Here is a 26,600-nt window from a genome sequence, read left to right on the forward strand (position 1 = left end):
TAGTGTACAAAATCAGCCAAGTCCGTCTGTATGTCTGTAGAACAAACAAATACATTACCTACCATTGTCAATAGAAGACTGCATGTATAATAAGCAGGAAAAGAATTGGCCTTAGAGAAACCGAAGCATATACATACACATCACAAACATGTATGTGCATGCATGCATACATACATATATGCAAACAGACTCTGTACCTATAGTGACAAATATTAGTTTTCATTCTGAATCCTCAAGACATTTGTCCAATTATTATTTTTATCACCATATGAAACTTATAGCAATTCTACATGGTGCAATTTTTCGTGATAAGGTAATTAGAAATAAAATTATTTACAGAAAAAAAAAGATAAACCTTGCTGGGATCTGGGGGTTAAAATGCCCACTGGAAGTCTCATTCCTCAAGACTTCCTAGTGTATCTTAAATCTGTTTGGGAGATCATGGGAAAACTTTCAGTACTTCTCCATGTTTTTGTTTTTGTTTTTTTTGGGGGGGGGGGAGGTTTCTCCAGCAATGATTAAAAATATGTGTGTATATAAAATATTTAGATAATACACATGACAGTCATATAAGTGTGTATCTGTGAATGTTTAAGGACTAAAATAATACTAAAGCAATAGCTAACAGTTTCTACTAAATTCATTCATATCTAAAAATTGCTATGAATACTGAATTTTTTTTTTAAACATTACATGTGGAAGAAGAAAATCACATTTTAGGATTTTAAAGTTCCTAGAGGATTTGCTTTGAATAGTTACTTGGCATAGTGCCACGTGACAAAAGACACCAAATAAATGTTATTTACTTATGACATCATTTCCATCCAATCAGTAAACTGTAGAAAGAGGTATGCACAAATTCGCCTTGGCCATAAAGAAGAAACACAATGGAAGAAGAGAATATGTGAATGCCAGACCCTAAAAAGAGCAGCAGGTAGAGGATATAGATAATAGAGAATGTGATGAATGAAACTTTTTTTTTTTTTTTTAAATGTAGCATGGAGAGAAGGATGACAGAAATCACGGTCATTGAAATGCTTTCAAGAATGATTTTTAAAAGAGCCATCTAACAAGTAAAGAGTTTTTTCAGCCCTACAGAAAATTTGTACAAATGAAACTGTGTGGCACCACTACGTAGGACAATTCTATTTCCTTAATGTGTCATTAGGAGGGAAAGAAAAGTCACAGACCCATTACTGTCTCGTGCCAACATCTAGGAAGTGAATGGAAACTGAATTACCAGTAGAGAGAACAAATACTTTTCTGAATCTGGTTCTGTGTTAGAGTTTAGTGCTCACACACAAGGGACTAGACTTCTGAACAGCTGAAAAGGTAAAAATTCTTAAAGTTAGAATGACCAGGAGATATCCAAACTTTTCCCCCTCTCAAACAGCATGAGAAATTACTGAACTCTGAAAATAATATGTGTATAATACTGTTCTTGGTCTATGGCCTGGGTCACAGGGACTGGCTCCAGGGAGACACAACTCTTGGCAGCTCTGACTCATTCCATTGTTAGGGTCAGGACGTGTATCCCTTTTATAATTGGAGGATTGAAACCATGCTAAATTCAAGTAAAAGCAACTTTATGGAACAGAATAATTTCAGTTAGCTCAAAACAACACAGTTCCTCTGGTGGCAAAAAGAGAATGATTATATAAGCCACCAATATTACGCACAGGGGAAATGGAGCTAAGATCAGTGCTCACAGTAGGCTTCCAATCCTACAAATGATACAGGGGGAAAAAATGAAACGCACACAGAAAGGCATCCATTTTACAGGAACACAGGAACACATGGCAAGAATGAAACAAAAAAGATGATCTGTGTTTGGCCTTTAACTGACGCTCCATAATCCTAAATCAACTTAATAGTAGAAAGCACTTTGCAGAAGTCTTCAAACTTTTCATTTTTAAAACATGTTGAAAGAATAACCACCTTCACTGGCAGTTTGAACATAGTAAGTCTCATGCCAGAAGTCATTCTTTTGGTTTCTAAGTCTGTAAATGTTATGATTTCAGTATGCTTCTGAATCAGATTTTACATGCGAGTAAAGACACATGATTCAGTGTGAATACTGACAAAGAACTCTGGCTTCAGAGGGTCTGTTGGCTTAGAGGTCATGTGACCATGGGTCCCTTTTAAAATGATAAGAAGTAATTATAAGAAGTGTGTCCCAAAATGGCATCACAAAAACTAAGGAATATATTTAAGCCTTCAAATTGACTCAAATGGTATGGCCAAATGAGTGCTAAAGAAATAAAAGAAGATTCCAAAACATAAATTCTGGTTATTTGAAATTTGAAGAGTTCAGAGATTCTTAAGCCATTGCCAATTCTTACTTGTAATTTTCTTCATTCTTTTATATACGCATGTACTTCTCTAAGATGCTGCTAACAGGTGCTTTTCCACAATTTTGTTCAATGTGCCTAATTTGTATTAACTTTGATTAGTGACATGGACAAATGTGCTGCTGAATCAGGCAAAAAAAGTTTCTCTGAACAAAACTGAGCAATGAAGGAAACCATTACCTCAATGGTGACTTTCACCATGTACCAAAGTAACCACAGCAGCAGGTAGTCTTTGAACAGACTCGGGATTAAAATTGAAGTCAATTCCTTCTTTAGAAAGCTGTGAGCCAAACCAATTTGTCAGCAACTGGTATTGGGCAAAAGTACAAATTTCTATCTGGCCTATTGAATAGCTAATTCAAGCTTGTTTTCTGGAAAAACACTAGCCTTAAAAGCCAAACACTTAAGAACACAGACAGACACTTGGCCAGCGTCACATTATGGCTTCCTTCCACACTTGGTGAAGCTAATTGGAGGCCCTAGTCTGTAAGTGCTCTGCATGCATAATGGTTCTGGAGGCCATAAACGTATGCTTCTCTTGCATGGAGTTGTGTTCCAGCATCAATTGGAAAGGTTAGAGGAAGTGAACAAGAACAAAACGTTTATACTTACTATAAGGGACACATTCATATTGGACTTCAAGGTATTTGTATGTTCCAGGACAAGGGTCAGGAAATACATCTGACCCAGTAACTACTATGCATTGTGTTCGGTTGTTACACCTGTAAGAGAAGCAAAAGAAAAGCTCATTAATTTAACCTAGAATTTGAATTTGTAATTCACTGTCAACTCAATGAAACAACACAATCAATCAATATAAGATCAATTGAAGTTTGTAAAAATCAAGTGTTATTGAGCCAATTCATGGTTATCTAATTTCATAAAAATGATGAATCCAGGTTTTTATTAGAAATTATAGCTATAAAAGAGGGAAATAACTAATCTTTCAAGCCATAACAATCATTTTATTAAAATTTTATTTTTGTCATCCAGTTGTTTAAAATATACTCTATAAAGTATAAAAAACAATAATACAAACACAATCTTTTAACCTTGAGAGACAAGAGAGAAGAAAAAAGGGAAAGAGAAAGAGAGGAACAGGAAAGGAGGATGGAGACAGAGAGAAAACCAGACAGACAGATGAAAAGAGGGAGGGATAGGACTAGAAAGTGAGAGAGAGAGAGGAAGGGAGTGTCAACAAAGAGGGAAATACTCAAATGAGGGAATTCTAAGAACTGCTAAGAACTTTCTAAGAACTTCCCTAACTTAGTAGGGAATATTATAAGGCATGTATATGTGAAATTACTTGCCCACAGTCAACAGGCTAGTAAATGTCAAAAACAAGATTTGATCTTAGTCTTGCTGGCTATAAGCCCAATACTCCTTCCACTAGCTAGGCTGCCCATAAAAGAGAAGGAATTATAGTCACGAAAGGAATTATTTGGACACTGGCAACTTTTAAGTTCTTTGCCATAGGTATTTTTCACACTCTTGAATACAAAGTCACAGATCAATATAATATACCTCCTGTACTAATATCTTTCCCCACCCATAATGCTAAGATTAATTGGCAAATTCTATATAAATTAACACAATGAAAGGAAAGAGATAAAAAGTTTGCATTAATAATTCCCTGAAATAGTCTATCTTGTTATACCAAATTAAAATGCTGTATTATTCCAATGGCAAACCTTTTAGAGATATACAACTTTTTCTATAATTTAGACTAAATGGATTATGTCTCAATTGAGCAAAATAATATATATTCAACTTCTGTACAGTGGCCTCTAGCTCCAAGTCCTTTTTATTCATCTCAATCAATGTTATCCACTTCTGGGAGGGGTCCTATGACAAAGGTCATGTACAGCAGAATTTAAATGGAACAGATTAAAAAACAAAAATCCAAACAATCAACTAAGGTCCTATGAGCTAGTTAGTGGTACAGCCAAGAATTAAAATCAAATCCCCAGAATGATTATTTCACTGCTAAATTGTTGGCTCCTGAAAAAGAAACTAATCAGCTCATAAATTAAGAGGTAGAAAGCACCACATAGGTCGAATCCAAGCCCTTTCATTTTATAGCTGAGAAAACAATCTCCAAGAGGTTAAATATCATGTCCATGGTCAAACAGATAAAAAGTGGACTGACTATTCAAGGCCTGTTTATCTGGCTTCGTTTGGTACCATCAGTAATGGACAAGCACTAAGAAGTAATAGAAGAAATATCTGTTACTGAAAAATTACACAGATAATTTTTTTGGAGGGAGAACAGAAAGGGGTATGACCTCTGTAATAATTGAACTGCAGTCTCAAATCAGATTTGTCTTGGCTCCTTGGAATGATCACAAAATCTGAATTAGCTTTTAGATTTTAATATGACAAAATTTAAAAGAGTAATACAGGTCAAAGTGTAATACAATGACCTTGAAGAGGAAATCTTGTACTGTTATTTGAATTATGTTATAATGGATGTTACTCAAATAAGATCAAAATTACTAATGACAATTTTATTTTGATTAACTTGTGATAAGCTATGACTTCTCAAAATGCATCACTGGAATAATAATTTTGAGCATGTGGATAACATGAATGTAATAGTGCTAAGTTTTCTTGAAAAGCCTTTTTAAAAAATATTCCTACTGTAATTATATATTTCTATTTGATTTTCTTTGGGGAGAAAAAGTAGCTGTGTGCTACATGAGTGAAATAAGGAAATGAGGATCCTGGTAAAAAATTGTGTTCTGGTCATTTTAAATAGTAGCCACTAAGTTTCAATGTAGTTCAATACACAATGCTGGCTGGAGAAAGTAGGAATACAGCTCTATAATGTTGTTATAGACATAAATGTATATATACATACATACACACACGATGCAAAAAGAAATGATATCAAACTTACATAACAACTTCTCTTAAAAATCATTGGCCCGCTTAATGTCATATTCTTCCATAACATCATAGAATCATAAATTTAGAACAATATGGGACCCGAGATGTCATCTAGTCTATCCTTGTTCTGTCTTTCTTCTGCCTACTTATTTTTCCCTTTTATAACAGATAGGAACTGAACGATTAAGGGACTTTTCATACACGTAGGAAAACTCAATCACTTATCCTTTGCCTTTTACGAAACATCTTACAAACTAAGTAGCGCTAATTCAGCCATATAACTATAGCAATTGTGGAAGGAGAAAATGGGTTCGTCCTCATTGAGGGTCTTGAAGCAAAGGTTGGATGATTATTTAATAGGTATATTGTAGAATGGATGCTTTTTTTAGGTGCAGGGTTGAAATAGACGGAAGCCCCATCTGACTCTGAGATTGTCTAACAAATAGTCAAGAACAAAGAAATAGTATTTTTAAGAGTAACAGCATGAGCTCTGTTTTGGGCACACTGACTCTCACAAATATGCAGAAGACATCTTTATGGAGGCAATATCAATTATCTTTCCATGGAAATTTTGTCAGTATAATCATTCTTTATGTCTCTGTACATACAACTTCATTGAAGTAAACAGGAAACAGCATTTTATACAAAGGAAAAATATTGCTTAAAAAAATTTTCCCATATAGATTTCTTTATATCAGTAAAGTTTTAAAGGCATTATGACTAAAATGAATGATATACAAAAAATATATCTAATGGATTCAGTAATAAATTCCAATTGTATTTTTGTTATTTGAAGTATAATGGTAAATAATATCACAATATCCAGAAGAGGAAAATTACAGTTAAAGTAAATTAATCTTATATGACTTGAAGGCAATAAAAGGTTCTATGTGATCATGGGACCTGCCTTCAAATGGACTTCTCATTTTCTCTTTTTCTCTTGGCAAAATTCAAAGATTTAATTAACTTCCAAACTTTCCAAAGATGTTCTTGTGTTATCTTATTTCATTTCCTAAACTGTCCAAAAAGTCTTGAACTTCAACCTAAGTACAAATATTTCTTTTATCAGAGGATCAGCTTATCCAGGTTCAGAGAAAACTCATAGTGGATAGAATATAGAACCTGGAATAGGAGGACTCATATCTAAGTTCAAATCTGGCCTCAGACATTTCTTACTAGCTGTGTGACCCTGGTCAAGTCACTTTACCCTATTTGCTTCTGTTTCCTCATCTGTCAAATGAGCTGGAGTAGGAAACGGTAAACCATCATAGTATCTTTGCCAAGAAAATTACAAAAAGTCATGACTGAAGTGAATGAACAACAACAAAGACTGGCTATGTGGAACTAACTTTACTCAGCTAAAGAAATTCATAAAGCTCATAGTCCAAGGCATGAAATCATCAATACAGTGTAATAATGAAGTATAACTTTAAGCAGTGGACCATTATAAGGTGGCAGATGGAAAGTCCAACTTAGAGGAAACAAAGATTTGTTTTCAGAAACCAAATCTGAACATATACTGTCAGTATGAAGTTAGACACGTCACTGAACCTCTCAAGGCTTCCAGGCAATCCTCTTAACAATAATGGCCAACAGTTTTATAGTGCTGTCAAGTTGTAACATGACTTACAAATACCACATTTTATAAGTATTATCTCTAAGATCATATATGCTCATTTCTTCTGGTAGAAGGCTTTTTCCTATAATATGGAATTACAGTTCTGGTAGAGATATTAATTAGTCAATGTATAGTTGGTGTTCTGCACTGATATCCATATAATGTGAGTAGATGTAGAAAAAGATCCTTTTGGACCCCTTTTGGAGGACATCTAGGAAGACATAGATAAGAAACACAGAGGAAAAGGGCAATATGAATGGCTTGTAACTTCAGCTGCTGGAAGGAGTATTAGCATCAGTCAGATTATGGACTCACAGTACCAAAGAATAACCAATAAAGAAGATATGTACAATTAAAAGGATGAATAGAATCTATGTAAAAATTATTTAATGGACTTAATAATGCTAATGTTTTCTACTAATAATATGAATTGTAAGAAACAAGAATGATGATCTAATACTGAGCGCACTAAAAGCTAACAGATGAACAGTACTACCATTTTTTGGGGGAAACGTAAGTAAGAACAGAATCCAATAGCATGTGTGCCACTTAATCACATATACTTCAAAAATACGTGTATATCTAACAAAAAGCATTCCTCTGAAATGTTAGTTAAGATTTCTAAACTCAAATAAATATGGAAATAAAACTTACTGACAATTGGGGAGGGCAGAGAAGTATTACATGTCATTGGAGAAAAGATTTCATTAATAATTAACCTAAATTTTTTCATTTTTTAAACTAATTCAATTATTTCTAGGCAAAAATATTGTGCACTCGATCCACTTAAATCTCTTCAAGTAAAGACAGATGATTAATCGAAAATATGGCTGTTTTCCGGAATTTGAGGAATATAAACACTAAAATATTTAACTGTGATACATTTTTGTTAAATTTAAATTATCTTCCCCTAATTTTTGAGGTCCCTTAAATCTCTGATAATTAGATTTTTTTTAATGAGTCATACACAGAAAGGTTTCAATAGCCATTGTTGGATGATTTTTTTTAACCTATTATTCCATTATGCCTGATACAATAACAATATGGCTTTATTCCTTGCTACATACTAAATAGGAGAGACAGAATGGTATAGTGAGTGGAAAAAGAATTGCCATCAGAACCAGGAAGGCTTGTGATCAATTACCTAATGATGGAATCCTAGGCAAGTTATAGAACCTGTCCAGAATATACCCTACAGGCATGCATATAGGCTAAGACCACATGTTAACATTATATATAATACTTATACACAATATATGTAATGACATATAAATATATTATATATAACATTTACATAACTTGTTTAAATCATTATTTTATCATTAATCATATTTTAATTTGATTTCTATAATACTTGGAGAAGCCTCCTGTTTCTATGTTGGATATCTCTGCTTTAAGGTACCTCTACCTCTATATGTCATAGCATTACTAAAAAGATTTCCCAAAATTCATCCCAGTTAATTAACAGGTCCAGTCCCTCTTCCCCATATATTAAATAAATAATATATGTGGCTTAAAGTTGCAATATCAGTTTAAGATGAAAGGTTATTTTTGTATGCTATGCTACTCAAAAGTTACTTTTGCATAATATGCTAATCTAATATTATCCTTGTAAATATGAAAGGAATGTTTTCTAATATCTGAAAAATATAGATTTCAAGAATGGAAATAAAAAATGTGTCATATCACAACCGACAACAAAATGACCAAAAACTGGATGGGAAAAACTCTTTCATGAGCTTTATGACATACAACAAAACAAAAACAAACAAAAAAGACAAATTTCACTCACATCATATAGATCAAAGAGCGCTGTTTTGAAATTACATATACAATGAATTATTACCCTTTGCTACTCATTCCCACAGTTGTACTTTTTCACTTAATCTAAAGTGAGAAATTTCCATTCAAAAATAAGACCAGTTGATTCTATTTTCTCAAAAGAAGATGGGGAGGGGGGATCTTGAAAAAGAATGCCTGCAAGTTATAGTCTAACTTCTGAAATACAAGGGGAAAAGAAAACAATAAATCCAGCATATTTACAGAAAAAAAGTAATCTAAAAGTCTTTTAAGATATTGAAATGGTATATGTCCAAAACGTACATGACACAAAAGACCTTTTAAAAAAAATCTTAAAAAATACCACTTTACAGCAAATGGCACTCATTCAGTAGTCTAATGACCATTTACTCATTTATTAAGGGTCTATTATTCATATGGTATCTTGCTAGGTACTGAGGAAGTGCCAAAGAGAAATCAGTTCTTAAGGGGATAACCTGATCTCAAGGGTATTTTAAAATCATGTAGTCCAATGTCCCACCCAATACAATCATCTCTTCCATGATCTGTGGCAGATGTTTATCCAGCTTTTACTTATATTGATTTTTATTAATGGTGTATATTTTGATCATAACAAAATTCAACTTTTATTTTGCTCTGGATCTATAAATATATCAGTTTAGAGAAATCTCTTTACCAACAAATATTAACTCTTGCATAATTTATATTTTGAGTACGAGCTCCTGGGCAGAGAAAAGTTAAATGACTTAACCTTAAATGACCAATGTCAACACAAAGCTAGTAAGAGTCAGAAGTACAATTTGAACTCTGACAAATCTGTCCTTTACTCATGACTCCAAAAAGTTAAGAGTATAATACAAGATACTATGGTACCAGTTAGGGAATTCTTAATATTCACAATGCCAAAAACAAGATTAATTTATTACAAGAAAATAAATACAATTTTTGACAAGACACATATTAACAGTTGATTTTATGTTCCATATAAGCATATGAATTATTCAAAAACCATAGTTGTGCACAGATCAAAAGCAATTTTGTGGAAAGTTATCTGTTTTGTTTTTGTCCCTAACCACTGTGAGGAAAATAAAATGCTAAAGGCTGGTTTTGAACTATTCAAACAGTCTCCTTCCTTTATCATTTAAAGTGCAAAAACAAAACATAACAAGCTTATATTTTACAAACCACAGGTATCAATTAGTATAATCAGAAAGCAAATTCTTAGAAACTAATTTAATAATTAAATTAACATGCTTAAATATGTCTCATGAGCAGAATCTGGACTGGTTCTTTACATGACAGAGAGAGAAATGTATGCCCCTCTCCTCCTCCCCAACAAATAATTTCCACAGATCTACCAAAATTAAAGTGGCAGAAGAAAAAAAAAAAAAAAATCTTTCTTTTTCATGTGTCATCTTCCCTGTGTTGTGTAAATTTCTCCATGTGCACAGCTTTAAAAAGCAGTACTTCTCATGCTAATTTGTTTCCACTGCAACTCTAATCTTGACTTGTACAATGCCCAACAAATTGCTTTTACTTTTCTTTTGATTATCTTATGCTCATTATTACACTTTACCAAGTGCAAAGTATGGAGATGAGATTCTATGTGTAATCTATTGTGTGAGGTGTTTTAATCAATAGTCTTGTTCTGCTGATTAAGCAGAGGCTTGTGTTTTGGCAAGATAACATTAGTTTCTCCAGTCATGCTCCAAAAACCATTGGGAATCTTCAGCAGATCATTAGATATGCTACAATAAAGCTTTGGTACATTCTCTTTTCTTCCTTAAATTATTTCTTCACTGTCCTATCATTCTCCGTCACCGATGGCATTGCATTATTATTATAGCTCCCCTGAAACTCGCACCAGAGCTATGTCTCCAGGCCATAGGACGCCATTTTCAATTGAAGCTTCTGCTTGAAAATATAAATTAAGAAAATTTCATTATCTCCTGCCAGGGGCCATTATTCACCAGTGTTCTATGGAAGATTAAAAATGCAAAATCTATGGACTTGAACAAATATTCCAGCATTCAAATGAAAAGCTCTGCCGATTATGACAGGAACCTAAAACTCAACTACAGCTAAAGTTTGAAGAGTCGTCACCAAAATCAATATTGTACTAAACCTGCAGGGAGTAGGAGGATGCTGAGCTCTAGAGAGAAATCTAGTGTCAGATTTATCACGACACATGGTTTTCATTAGTGACTGCTTTCATTTGACACAATTCACTTAGACAATAATACTAATCTCAGGTGATAAGGATCACAGCTCTAAAGCTGGAAGGAGCCTCAGAACCATTTAGCACAATTCCATAATTTGAGAAATGGAAATTGATGCTCTGAAAAGTAAGTGACTCAAAGTAAGTGAAAGCCATACAGGTAAGGTACACAGAAAGTATCAGGTGGGAATGGAACCCAGCTCCTCCATTATCCGACTTATGTTCTCTGCTTTTTTCAACTGTATGCTTGCTCTTTTGATGAGTCACAAGTGGATGTGATTTAGGGAAGAAATAACTCTTTTGAGGAAACAAGTCACTATAATATGATAATACCAGTTTTATTCAGGACATGTCCATGAGTATCTATGAAGTCATTATCAAGAGCAAGTTATGTATGTCCCAAAGAGTAGGTAGTTCCTGGTATTATCACTAAAATGAAGATATTGTCTATTCCAAGCTTACTTCCCAGCATTACAATTCAAGAGAGGGCTATATTCTTTCTAGATGCATAAGTTGGGGATAAACAAAAGTATAAATAAACCCAAGGGTGTATAAACTCACAAAATAAAAAAAATCATCAAAAATATGCTGCCATCCTCTACTACAGTCCACTTGTCTTGCCTTTAAAAATTTACAACTCATTTTAAATACACACACACACACACACACACACACACACACACACACACCGTTTAGTAGATCCCTGCAAATACAATTCAATGGGAGCTAAAATCAGATATTTATCTAGCAAACTATTAGCCCTATTTCTTTGAGAATTGTGTGGCACATCACAATACTATAAAAGTCAATATGTCTCCCTATGGCTCTATAATCTGTATAGTATGAAGAAAAATGGGCAACATAGTCAGAGAATATACTTCTGTAACAGTCTCCAGAGTATCTCTAACCTTGTATTCAAATGTGGGACTCTTCTCAATATAAAGAGAATCCCCACAGAGACCACCCAAGATATAGAACCAGACTTATTTGCCATCTTTATTACTCACTACCTTTTGGACCTTTCCTTCAATTTTTTGGATCCTCAGTTTCTTCATCTGTAAAAAGGCTTAAAGTAAATGCTATTAATGCTTTTTTGTTTACTTGTTTTTCCCCCAGCCTTAACTCTTATGGTTGTGATATCAACAAGTTTAAGTCAAATGTTCCTAAGAAATTTAGTATACCCAAGAAGTTTATTCTCTTTACCAAACCAAGATCACTTACTACCAGATATATGGTAATGGAAAACTGAGCAGAATGTTAAATTAATCTTTGAAGGAAAGTAAACTGTTTATTTATAACAACATGTTCCTTAATCACACTGTAAGGTTAAACAAAATGAGTTCTGCTTTCTCTAAATATTTAATAAAGATGAATTGTGAGTCTTACTAATTACTAAATAAACATAACATTAGGAAACTAAATGATGTGTAATTAATGGCAAAAGAGGTGTTCCATAATAATGTCATCATTTGTCAAATATATGTACTCATAATTAATTTAACAATATGAATTGTCCAGAGCATTCCTATCAGTCTTGTAAAATCCCTAAGTTCAAAATTATCAAGTTAAATAACTTTTAAGGACCAGCATTTTATATACTATGAAATTCTTCAATAAAAAGGGTGACCAGTAGATTCTTTTTATAATCACTGAATAAATACAAATACTTGAAAGGCATTCATATTTTGGGCAATCATAATATGATTTTTGTTCAGTGCAATTGAACTGATTGGTGATTTTTAATTTCTCCCGAAATATGTAAATCTATTACAAATCACCAATCAGGACTGCACTGAACAAAAATCATATTATTTTAATGAGTAGTATCAATAAGATTATGCTCTTGAAATATAAAAAGGATACGTTTTAAAGAAATTTATTAAAGTACTAAGAATATCAGAGCCCCTCTTTTCTAAACTACTGTATCCTGGAATGCTGATACTGGCCCAAGTGATGGACAAAAAAATGAGGGAGAATGTTTGTTACTACAGCACTTCAGTATAACCAAAAAAAAAAAAAAAAAAAAAAAAAAAAAAAGGAACAAGTCTTAATGTAGAGAGGGGAAAATCCCACAGAGAACATCGAGTATACGAGCGTATGGTCACAGCATAGAGTAGTCCCGCACACCATGGGGCTGACAGTAAAAGCTATTTTAACTCATCACTAGAATGCTGTCCTTCTTTTCATCCACGCCTTGGCATTGACAACTTTTCCAACGCAGTTGAAAGTGGAAATTGATTCCCTGTTTCTTTATTGTGAATCTTTGTGTAAGATGTTCAGGTAGGGATTACAACAGTAAAGTGGATTATCAGTCAAGTTAGTTTGTCTATATCTTAAAACTACATATTAATAATTTAACACATCTTAAATTTTTGGCCTGTCTAAAAATAAACCTTAACATTACTAAAATGAACTTTTTAAAATGGCAAAACTGATCTATTAAAAGAGAAAAAAAAATGCCAATATATTACTAACCATGATAATTCCTTACAGTTTTTGCTAGACCTTTGAGTCAGTTTAATGAAAATTAGACTCCACTCATTCAGAGCCTTATTAATCTGGTACAAAAATCTCTTGTTTACAGAAATGCACATTCACCATAAATACACTTGCTTTTATTAGCAAAATAAGACATTTATTTACAAAGCAGGCCACTGTGACTAAGTTTCATTCATAGGGTCATCAGGTCTTGCTTGCAGTCAAGGGAACAATCTAATTTATAAGAACAAAAAGAAAAATCCTGTAAATTAATAAAAAGACTTTCTTAAATAAATGTTTTGCGTCTATAACTTCAAGACTTCCCCTTTAATAATCCAAAAAAAATTATTATGACCTGTATCAATTAGGAGCAATTATTTATAAAAATGTTAACCTACTGCAGTTTGCACTTGCAGAAACTATCACATTTTTAACAAGGGAAATGGGAAATCGCTATGGGATGCCCTAGTTAGATTAAATTAGCAAGAAACTTGTTACCAGACCATATAAAAGATACAGCGTAATAAGACATGACCTTGCAGAACCTTGGAGCCAATCTGTGATTTTTTTCTCCCATAACCCTTGCTAATTATCTGCAGAGTTACAGACCCTTTTGTGGTGGGTTATTTTTCTTCAAATAGCGAGGAGATTTTTGGCTTTTAAATATTTAATTAGTCTTGTTATGATATGAGAATTGTTGTACATGCCAAGCACTTCGATTTTCAAACTTTATTCCTTCTAATTATCCCTAGGACTTAGATTGGTCATCCCAAACCTTTTCCTCTTATAATTATTTACTCCTCAAAGATCATTCAGTAAAGAAATATTTTCACCCTTTTCCAAAAATGGCTTTTCTGGTATGTTAATTATCCACTCAGAGAATAAGGGTTTATAACAGTGGAAAAAAACGTCATGGAAGAGGGTAAAGACAAATAAACATCTTTCCCCCTTGAATTCACTTTTGGGAATACCTTTTTTCAAGGAACAAGGAGGTTTATAATTTTTCATAAACAGAAAAGTCCAAGTCTTATGTAATAGCATTTAGGTTCCCCTCTTCCCTCCTTCAAGATATAGTGATAACTGACTGGTTCAGTGGTAACAAATCTAAAAATAAAATGGATAGCTAGAAGGAAATTAATTCTAAGGACTAATGATAATTAACTTTGTTGTTCTTCATTTTGGGGGGAAGAGGGAAATAAGTATTCATTAGGCTGCATACAAATTGCAGCATGTTGTGTGTGTGTGTGTGTGTGTGTGTGTGTATGTTTGTGCACACGCGCACATATCGCATGCATGTATGGAAAGAGAACCGATCCAGAAGCAGAACGGGGAGAATGCTGTACTGTTTCGCAGATTTTCCTATATCGCTGAAATTGGGCTAAAAGTTAATAAGTATGCATTTTGAACTTATGAGTAAGCATAAAATTATAACTTTTTTCATATTATCTTTTTGTTAAATTTTTCACAATTAAGAAAAGTACAATTCCTTTGTAATCTCTAAGCAACATGGTGAAAATCAAAGTTTTAGCTATTATTCTATCTCTACCTTCTATAGAAATATTTTCTTCTTTTTTTTTTAACCCAAAAGGTAAAGAGGGAAAAGTCTATCACAAGAGTACTGTTATTCATTTATCACAATTAAGTTTACGTCTAATTATCCTTTGGAAACCTTGCAGAGTTCTCAGGTACAGTTTTTCCCCTACATTGTTTTCCCATCTCCAAAATATGAGGTATTTTTTTTTTGATTGCTACTTTTTTGAGTCAAGTTATTTTCCTCTCTAATTAAAAAAAAACACATATTAGTTCAGTTATTTTAATTCAGTTTATATGCACATTGATGTATTTACAAAGAGAGAGAGAGAGAGAGAGAGAGAGAGAGAGAGAGAGAGAGAGAGAGAGGAGAGAGAGAGAGAGAGAGAGAGTGTGTGTACTCAACTGAGTGATTTGAAACATGTGACAAGCCACTTTCCTGTTCAAGAACTTACAATAAGCTCTTTTCTGAAAATATGCTATCTAGTAACGGGCAGAAAAAAAAAAAGAAACAAGTCATAGTATAGTTGATTCATGGAGTTACAGTGGACATGATATGTCAAAGAGACTATCCACAATAGAAAGGTAGACTTTTTTCCCTGCAGCATATAATCCAAGGCGTGATGCCTGAAAGACTGAGGAGAAATGCCAAATTTAATAATGACCACTCCAACTTTTGAAGAGTGACATGGGAATAAAAGATAGCACCCAAAGAGACACAGAAGTCACTGTGGCTAGAAATGAAGTACAGTGGACCAGAGTGAGGTAGTTGAAATGATTAAAGGACCAGAAGAGAATACCCTTGGAGCCAGTAGCAGTCAAGTCTGTGGTCTAAGATAAGCATAAATAAATGCACAAAATATGAAAATAAACATTTTAAGGATTATTAAAGCAAAGAGATAAATTTGAATATAAAGGTTATCATTGAAACATCAAATGGGATCCATGGACAAAATTTATTTGTCAAAATTAACAGCTTAAAAAGGGAGAGTTATGGCATAATATTATAAATTTAAAATGTGCAAAAATACAAGAACCAGAGCAGGAAAGAACATTGGGATAAGGGAGAATAAGAGAAAAAATACAGTGTTGAAAGCGTACTAAATTTCCACAACAAAAGGGTAGAAATAGATAACTCAGGGAAGAGATTCTTTACCTGGAACAGGGAGGCAAGATATGGTAGTGATAAAGGTAGTAGGTGAAAGGGGAAATGATCCATCTATATAACTGTCACTGAAAAGCTGTCTTTCATAAATATAATTATTATTAAAATGGTAGCCTATATGGAGTGCTGGGTCTAATTTTCATTGGGCTTGCTCTTTCCCTTAGATGACAGGGCTACTCTCTAAGTAATGCTAATAGATTAAGGTGGCTGTGAAACAAATTTTGATTCTCTCTCCAGGACGTAGGATAACTTGGTATAAAAGTGTAATTTTTGTGGAGTTTTTTTTTAAGGAAGGGGAGAAATGGGATGTGTGGGTTATAAAAAAGGAGAAATAGCACCCTCCTACTACTTGCCATAAAGTCTAAACCAGTACACTCACTTCACACTTAAACAAAAATCAGTCATAAAAACACCACTGACTTTTAAACATGGAATATATATTAAATGAAAAGGTAAAAGCAAGGATAATCATAATATTTACTCAATAGTTAAGTCAAAAAGTATTTATTATGTGCTTTCTATGTTCCAGGCATTGTGTTAAGTGCTGGGAGAAGACAAAAACAGGGATAATCATAACATTTACTCAATAGATGGCAAAAGCAGGAACAGACATACCATTTCCCCAGTTCCCATTTATATAGCCTTTTATACTAGCACTTTGCCCACAACCACCCAGTAAAGGAAGCAGTATAAGAATTATCATTACCGCTGGTTTACAGATGAGAAAATTATGGGGCAGGGAGGAGAAAGGACTTGTGTGGGGTTAGCACAATTCGATATGCTGCTTAGTTGAGGGCAAGGAATATTTTAAGAGTTCAGATCCTACAGCCTAAAATCCCAGAAGTGAACATGAGTCAAGGAAGATGGACTGCTCTCAAAAATACACAAGTAAAAACATTTTTGTGAGGAAGAAAAGAGGGAGAGGTCTAAAGAAATTAATTTGATGCCTTAGGGAACTCTGAGGATAAATGCTTAAAAGCGGTGTCAAAAGCAGCAGAGGCTGGCAATGAATGCTAGAAATAACAATGATTTGGGGGTCTGTTTGGGAACCTCTACTGGGGACAACAGGAACAACAAGGAAGGGTTAAGGCTAGTATTTAAGAGTGCATAAAGGTAGACAGATGACAGAGAGAAAAAAAATTTACTTAATTTTCCCTCTGTGCTAAAAAAGATGAGTGGTTTAAGTAAAATAAAACAAAAATGGTTAAGAGTTGAAATATGAGAGCATCTAGTTATTCTCAATGAGTGAAAGCAATAATAGTTTGGAACAAGGCAAATTGGAACAAGGAAAAACTGCAAATTAATATGGAAAACTAAAGACCAGACAATGTCCCAATTTTAAAAAGAAAGAAGATGAGGAAGGAGAATTATCATAGAGAGAATGATGAGATAAGTTTGCCTTCAATTCCTGACAATATTACAGCTAGTAAAGTTAAAGGGATATTTTGTGCTCATTTAGAAGGGAAAGCAGTCAACCCTAAGAGTCAATATGGCTTCATCAAAAACTGGCTGTACTAAATTAATTTTGTTTCTATAATTAATATTGTTTATGCTATGACTCTAATACGTCTGGATATTATAGGATGCTAATAAGAATTAGCCCTATCTATTTCAGTGATGTTTTAAGAAAAGTACTTGGTACACCTTAAATTGCTACAAAAAGATGAGTGACTATTATAAGCTCTCTACAATACAGAGATGTTGAGAAGAAAATGCGTTGTAAACTTTAAAATACTAAAAAAAAGTTAGCTAGTAATAAATTTAAATGTTGTGTTTTCCTTATTTCCCTACCTTCTTTGTAGAGGTTATTTTTCCCTTTCCCAGCTACATCTTAAGCTCCCTTAAAACAAAATTATGTCTCATAATTCTTCTTTATCATCTATCATATTTGGTAACAGAATAAATTGTTTTATTCTTATAGATTAATAATAATAACAAATTAATATTAATAAATTATTTCTTACAGATCAATTTCTGACTTCATACTACTCTAGTATGAAATCACATCTTTTGTCCCATTTTCTCCCTAACCAACCTAATTTGAACTTACCAATAATGCACTGTGGCTTCCTCTGTGTAGGATGATAATGAATAAAATAAATACAACTGAAGCCAGGGAAATTATCTGAATTATCCTACAATACTACTAGACTTTTGTTTTCAGTTCTCGTTCAAAGACTATTTCTTCTATGGCCTCAAAATGGCATGCATAGTGTAGAAAATAAAGTAAGGAGTTATTTAAAAGCTTTCTAGCTTGGCTTGATTTAATACATTACTGGAGAAAATGTGCCTACTTATTTCCTTGACTAGTCCCTTAGACAACAATTACTTCTATAATGATCATCATCTGTGTAATTCATCATATACTGTTATGGCATCTCCTCTATCATTGTTTTGAACTGTTATGCAAATTTTAGCATCAATTAATTTTCCCTTGATTATATCTTATATCCCCAGATAGAATATGAACTACTCAAAGGAAGGGGACATATTTTATCCATTTAAGTCCTACATTGAGCTAAACAGTGTCCTGCACACAGTAGGTATTCTGTTCATATTTAGTGAATTGAAAAAAAAAATAATCATCTCCTACTCCTGTCCCCTCAGTTCAGGATTTATAGCATGTTCTCAAAAAGATTTGTTCATTTCATATAAGCAACAAAAAATGTTCTCAAGTAGTGAGAGCAAAGGATAATGAACTGCAACACTGATATCCACATAAATCAGAAAAAGCATCTGGATCTACTGGAATCTGGTAATAATTTTCTTGTTATTACAAATGTGTTAAGTCTTAACTTCCCAACTGAATAGGAAGTTTCTTTAGAGCTGGGATATTTGCCATCACCTTCTTTTTTTTTTTTTTTTAAAGCCTCTGTCAAGTGACAAGTATAGTATACTAGATGTACAGGAGACAAGGAAAAACCATTCGCTGAATTTTGTGGAAATCTTATGGTTTGTTACAACTGTATCTACAATGTCCCATGTAATTCTAAACATAGTATTTGATGAACATATATGGCCTTGATTAATTATTTCCCTGCTTGAGCTGCAGTGTGGCATAGTACACATATATGACTATTTGGGGGCTAGACTAGAAAAAAAGAGACAAATTGAACTAACAATCTATTTCTAACACATCCTGACCATGTGAACCTGCAAGTCACTGAACTTTTGTGTGGTTCAGGATTCTCTCTAAAACCTTAAGTTAACAGGTAATTTGCTGATCTGAATTTGTGGAAGAAATTCCCACACTGAGGTCTGATAAAAACTGATAAAACTCAACTGATAAAAACACAGAGTTATACCCCTTCACTGGTCCCTCTCAAAATGAATCTTTTGAATAATCCAAGAGATAAGAGAAAGGAAATCTAGAAAAAATTAATAGAAACTGAAATTAAAAAAAAAGTAGAGACTTATAAGTAATATGATTACTCTTCTCAGAGCTGTTCATACCTGTACTTTTTTTTTTTTTTTAAATCCTACACTACTGTCCGGAAAGATCACAGGAAAAGTTTTCTATACAAACCAAAAAAACCATAGAAGGAATAAGTGAACTCCCTAAAAATCAAAATGTAAGGGGGAAATGGTTTCTAGAAATAGAGCCCATGGGTGGTTCTTTACAATAGTAACGTGATTCAGGCCAGTTCCAATGGTCTTTTGGATGGAGAAAGCCATTTGCATCCAGAGAGAGAGAACTGTGGGGACTGAGTGTGAATCGTAACATAGCATTTTCACTTTTGCTATTGTTGTTTGCTTGCTTTTTGTTTCCTTTCTCCATTTTGTTTTCCTTTTTGATTTGATTTTTCTTGCACAGTATGATAATTATGGAAATATGTACAGAAGAATTGCACATGTTTAACATATATTGGATTATTTGCCACCTAAGGGAGGAGTGAGATGAAACACAAGGTTCTGCAAGGGTGCATGCTAAAAACTGTCTATGTATATATTTTGAAAATGAAAAGCTTTAAAAATAAAATATATAATAAAAAAAGAAATAAGGTCCATGGTGGGAAAAGGAAACCATCAAAGTGGCTGAAGCCTTCTTCAAGGAAAATAATCTAGATGTAAATAATGGCGCTGTCCATAGATATAGCAAAAGACAGAGATGAAGCCTTTGTGGGTCAGGTCAAGTCAAGGTCAAAAAACTCATGTGATGCAAAAATGCATGAAAAAAATTGTCAATGGTTCATCTTCAGTGAATTAAAACTAATCTTTAGTCATGTCAAAAAATATTCATAATCTAATTCTTTTATCAAACTGCCTACCACGGGAGGATTCTCATATGTTTGTACAATTAAATGCCCCATGTTAGCTGTATATAACACAGCATTACATTTGATGCAAATCCTTTTCTATTGAAATAAGTACCAGGCTGACAGCGGGAAGTGGTTGATAAGAAGGCAACAAGGCATTGCTGATGGCATTCATGATAACTGAACGCTAACGCACAAGTATTCTGTCTACAGCATATTACCCAAAGTGCTCTTTTTAAAACATGACTCCAGGAGGTGTCCTTTTCATATATCTCAGTCACAAAGGCAGGAGAATTATCTAAGGAAGCTAAATATAGAAAGGAAATGAAAGTTTTCCTACCTATCTGCAATTCTGATATTAGAATACGAAGAGATGGAGGTAGCATCTGCTAATCCCTTCTAGAATTTTTGAGTCATGAGAGGATGATGAATTTGCCATACACAAGTTGTATATTTCAGAACATATCAGTAAAACAACAGACCATGAATTATGTAAGACCATTCTTTAGTGAGAACATAGTGAAATATATCTTGATTTACTGTTCAATATCAGATGAATAATTACCTAGTTGACAGCTCTGCTGGGCAAGACCATGTGGGAAGGGGGCTGGGCAGAGGGCAGAAAAATTATCTACACACACACTCAAATATATATATATATATATATATATATATATATATATATATATATATATAAATAAATACACATATTTACACACACAAAGACTTTTTCCAATTTAGTGCCACTTTAATGGCACAATTAATTATATCTTTTTAACACACTCTAGGTAAATTTGGAAAAAAGAAATGAAAAGTATGCTTTCGAATCACTTGTCAATATAAAGTTCTTGATAATCATTATTAACAAAATAGTTTTCTAACCTTATCCACCCACTATCAGATACCATTCATACATCCTACCTTACTTTAAATTCTTAAGTTTCACACTGTACCTTTCCCTCTCTAGTTTAACTGACTCATGGGAGACTTTTAAAAAAGTCAAATGTTTTTAACTTGGATATTTTAGTGGAGGGAAAAAAAAATTTCTAAAGCTTTTTAAGAACTAACCTTTACATTTACCATAACTTGTCAATATATACTTTTCTTTCTTTTTTTTCCAAGTTTACCTAAAGCTTGTGTGTTAAAAAGATTTTAATTAAATAACCACCAAAGTTATGTGCCTAAAATAGTCTTTCTTCTTAGATGTATATGCCAGATCCCATGGTCAATTCTTAGTTCTTATTTCAGGTAGAACATCTCTGTAGAGCATGTGACCATACCCATCCTTCTTAAAACTTTTCTCTGGATTCTATGGTATTGTTATGTTCCTTATTCGCCTTTCATTTCATGGATCATATTCTTGAAGATTACTTTTTACTAGCTACACTTCTTTCCCCTACACCTCCAAACTTATATATCCTTCAAAATTCTCCCCATCATTCCTCATTCACTTAATAATGTCATTCAGACCCATGGATTCAATTAGCACCTCTACATATATTACAGTCAAATCTGTAACCCCAACCTTGACATTTCCCTAATTTCAGCTCTACAATCTCAATCACATGCCAGAAATTTTCCCGTAAAAGTTTTTTGGATTCAATGAATTCTTCATGTCCTAAACAATGTTTAAATGCTTTCCCTCAAACTATCTCCCTCCCTCTTTTTTCTATTTCCGCTAAAGGGCTAGTACTTTTCCCAATAACACAGACATAAAACTTCTAAGATATATCGCAGTATACCCTTCTCCCTCACCCCATTCACTCCCCTGCCAAAAATCATCCTCAAACCAAACACAAAACTGATTGAATTCAACACTGCCACATCAAGCACTTAATTTGAGAATCTGTGCTTGCAATACAGAATCCCAGAATAAGCAAAGACCTCAAAGGCAGTTAAACATGAATCCCCTTTTGAACATTTCTGGTCTTAGTCATCCAAGGTTTTGCTCTACCACATTATGAGTAGTTTCCTAACCTATTTTGAGGGGAAAGGGGGCAAAGAAAAGATGTATCAGGAGTCTGAAGCCTTTCTTAGAATATTTTAAATGTGCAAAATAAAATGGCTATAATTACTATAGAAATCAATTATACCGAAATAGCTAAAAAAACTTTTTTTTTTTTTTTTAAAGTTCACGGTCCCCCAGTTAACAAATCTTGCTTTTGTGTATCACTGCTTATCTTCCAAGGTAGTCTAATCTGTTCTGCTTCAGGACATCTCTAACTGAAAAGATTTTTATTTCTCTTTCATATAAACCAAGTCTGTCTTTCTTTTACCTGTAAGGCAAAACCTGCTTCAATATGACAGCCGATAAAATGTTTGAACAGTACTCTACTATTTCACTGAGGTCTTCTCTTTGTTGGGCTAAACATTTGTGTTCCCTCAAATTATAGGCCCATGGCATATTCTTATCATCCCAGTAGATTTTCTCTGGACATGAGTTCTGTCTATTAAAATTCCAACCATCCTTCAAGGCCTAGCTCAAATATCATACCCATACAAGTCTCCTTGTATTAGTCCAATAGAAAATAGTTTCCCGCTCTGCTAAATAATTAAGACTACTTTCTTTGTGGCATATGATAGAATAACACCTGAACAATGCCCATCGTATATCATATTAGCAAACAATTTTGCAAAGATTCCCCTCAACTTGTGACTAGTTTTAAAATTTCAATTCTGACAAAATTTTCTGTGCTACAAGAAAGGCAGTCGGTGGCTTCAAGTTAAGAATCGCTGGGTTTGTATCTCACCTCTGACACTTACTTGCTTTGTCAATGTGGGTTCATCAGGGAACTCCCTCGGAACTTCATGCTGTAAGTTACAGGGAGTTAGTGCTCTATGAGGGCAGAAGGAGCTTCCACCCCTTGACATATGTATATTTGAAGTGGTTTTGATATTAGATCTATTTGCTCACCTTTCAGTCACTTTATGTGATTGAATCAACAAGCACACTACCAAGTATTTAAGAGTATGAAGATGAAAAGTAAACTAATCTACTCTCAATCAGGCAACAAGCACTGATTAATAACCTAGAACATGACAGTCAGTGTAAGTGATGCTTACAATCAAGAATATAGATAAGAGACGTATTAATTAAAAAAAGAAAACATAAGGAGAAAGGATTGAGGAAGGGGAAGTCATTTCAAGCACCAATGATGGGAGAAGTATTACCTGCAGCATTTGTGCTTTGTTTCACAATACTACTCTGTATTACATCACCCTAGATACTATCTCCTGATTTCATCTTGTCCTCTTCTGCCCCAAAAGATTTGCAATAGGTAGACCTAGGGAGCTCCATGGAAGAGTGGACAGAGTGCCAGATCTGGATTGAGTAAAACCTGAGTTTATATGTAGCTTTTGACGCTTATACACATGTGACCCTGAGTAAGAGACTTTACCTCTGCCTCAGGTTCCTATAAAATGATGATAATAATAGCACCCACCTCCCAAGACTATTATGAGAATAAGATGAGATAATCTTTGTAAACTACTCTGCCAACCTTAAAGCGCCATATGAATACAATATTATCATATCCTCAACCATTAAAATTCTCTTTTTCCTTTAGTGATAACAATCCTTCCTTTAATGATAGCATTTAAGAGTTCTGCAAAATGATTTACTTATAATATCTCCTTTGATCCTGCTAGCAACCTTGTGGAATAGGTATTATTATAAAGATGAGGAAAACAAGGTTGAAGAGAATTTAAATGACCTAGAGATGGTCATAATGCCAGCAGATATCAACAGGATTTGTAAGAAGTTTTATGGGAAAGTCATTTACACCTTTATCAAAGTTATTTACAACACTACTGAACTTCACAGGACCAAGGACAGATCCTAAGATACTCTCTACATATAATATCTAATGAAGACTGGTTTACTACTTGCACGCTATATAAGGAACACCTTTAAGATATGGAACAGGCTGAAAAGCTGCTGATAATTCCTCCTACAGTGAAATGCTGTGATTTCACAAGTATTTAACATACATACATGCATACATGATAAATGTCTACTTTATATCATCTGCACTTTATAAACCTGATGGACAGACATCTGGATTTAAGCCCTATCTCTGACACATTTTGGCTGTGACTCTGAGCAAGTCATCTGACCAGCTGTTCTTGGAAACTCTTTTAATACTATTAAGTTTCAGAGGAGGCACTGACTTGTATTGATAAAGCAAGTCCCTCATAGAGTTATTGAAATCAGAGGTCTAATCCCTGTCCCTTTTGGTCTTTTTTTTTTTTTTAAACACAATTCAATAAGAAAGATAATTGCACATTAAACTAAAATCTACTATGCACAACTTACTATTTCTTTCAAATATACAATAAAATGATAGTGTAAATTTCTTTTCTTTTTTTCATGAGCTAGTCTTCTAGATTGTCAGCTTCCTGAAGGTAGCAGCCATGTTTTATTCATCTCTATATTTCACACAGTGCAATACCTCTAGTGGATATTCAATAACATTTGCTTAATGAATGAATGTATTACAAGGTACATACCAAGTTTCATTTATACTTATTAGAGACAATTAAATCGAATAAGAGTTTTTCTTTGTCTCCAAATGATGCTTGCAAAGCAAATTAAAAATATAACAAAGCCCCTAAAGTGCAGCATTTATTTCATGCTATACTCTGAGAGCACATTAATTTCAATGCAGTAACTTGTTTTATAGGATCAGTTCATCATGACCTATAAAATGTTAGACTGAAGTGCTTTAAATACCTGCTAACACCATGTGCAAGCCAGAGAGTACAAGGCAGTGTTCTGTGAAGCAGCAAAAATGGTACTCTTCAGAGAGATGAGCATTCGCTCTTATGTCACTGATATAAATAGGCTAAGCACATTAAATAATGAATGACTGAGAGAAAATCTTTTCACAGACGGCATTCCTTGGTATTTTAAAACACATTTTCATATTTCATTGTACATATTAAACCTAAGTATAACTATCTTGTGGTTAACTAAACACTGAAATGTCAAGTTTTCTTAAAAGAACTATATATATCCAAAAGTATAGATTAGTGCTAAGACCCTGAGAATTTTTTAAAATTAAAAACAAAGAAAGATTTCTCTTTAATAAAATTATGAACTATATTCAAAAAGATACACCAAGGAAGCAGGATTTATCTTCATAAATCCTGATCAATTTATTAAGTAATTACTTGAAATATCATTATTAGGGAACAAGAAGCAACAGAAAATCTTGTTTCTCTCTTATCTTTGACTCTTGAGTTATTTTTCCCCCCATTCTGGAGCCCCTGTTAATGTCCAAAAAGCAAAGCAAAGCAAAGCAAAGCAAAACAAAACAAAACAAACAAAAAACCATGAATGCTCAGTCATTTTAAAAAAAACTTTGTAGACTGGCCAAATGTAAAATTGGTTGGGTTTAATAATTACTTAATCCAATCAGAAAGTTTAACAGGGGAACAAAGATCAAAATATTGTGTTTGTTTATTACAGCCAAGAGGGCATTACATAGCAAAAGTAAAATTCTAGTATATTAAACATACTTTTCTACACTTGAGTTTAAGTGAGGTCCCAATTTTCCTACCTGAATGTTGCTTTTCATCCTTCATTTTCAAAGACGATCAATGACATCATGAGGTAATATCCTGACTTACTTAGAAAGTAGATTTAAATAAGGCATAGTTGCACAAAGCTATCAACCTTGTTTTCTACTTCAGAATGAATATTATCACATCATATCATATCATATCACACATATATGATTATACATAAACAACTATAGGTGATATGTTTTATATATGCACACCAATACAATTACTAGTGACTTTTGTTATGCTTTTCATTAATATCATAAAAACAAAAGCAAAGAATTTGGTTTTACAAAAACACAAATTCAATCAATTTATTCTTTGTATTTTGCAGTTTGCATCCTCCTCCAACCTCATGTACTTTTTAACATGTCAATCCTGCTTACTAAGTGATATTCAATGGATTTCCTATAGAGCAATGAACCTTAACAGGCAGCTTTTAATTGGCCCACATAGGAAACCACATTACTATTAATTCCACAGCTACCACATAAAATAAAACTATTGCTTCTCAAACTCTGGAGCAATTAGACCTCTCGGCTATTTGGCTAACTCTGCTTCATGATACCCAGTGCAGTTAATTATATTTCTTGATGTTAATAGTCTCTGTCAGTTTCAAGTATAACTCCTCTTTGATGAATATTTAAATTATATTTGAATAAAAAAATAATCTTCGTTACATTTCATATTCAGCAATCATCACAGCTTAATAAAGGTCTACTCAGCAAGG

General features: G+C 33.4%; 1 protein-coding gene across 24 annotated transcripts in view; it reads right to left on the reverse strand.

Annotated features, from left to right (window-relative positions):
• The window catches only part of ADGRL2 (adhesion G protein-coupled receptor L2), a 223,119-nt gene that overhangs the window by 58,172 nt on the left and 138,347 nt on the right, over window positions 1-26,600 (reverse strand). For all 24 annotated transcript variants that reach the window (XM_031936761.1, XM_031936764.1, XM_031936774.1 and 21 more), the window contains exon 4: window positions 2,964-3,073. In XM_031936761.1, coding sequence (XP_031792621.1) covers window positions 2,964-3,073 — 110 coding nt within the window. The remainder of the gene's footprint in view (window positions 1-2,963; window positions 3,074-26,600) is intronic.

The sequence above is a fragment of the Sarcophilus harrisii genome, chromosome 4 (assembly GCF_902635505.1).
Source record: "Sarcophilus harrisii chromosome 4, mSarHar1.11, whole genome shotgun sequence".
Classification (NCBI taxonomy): domain Eukaryota; kingdom Metazoa; phylum Chordata; class Mammalia; order Dasyuromorphia; family Dasyuridae; genus Sarcophilus; species Sarcophilus harrisii.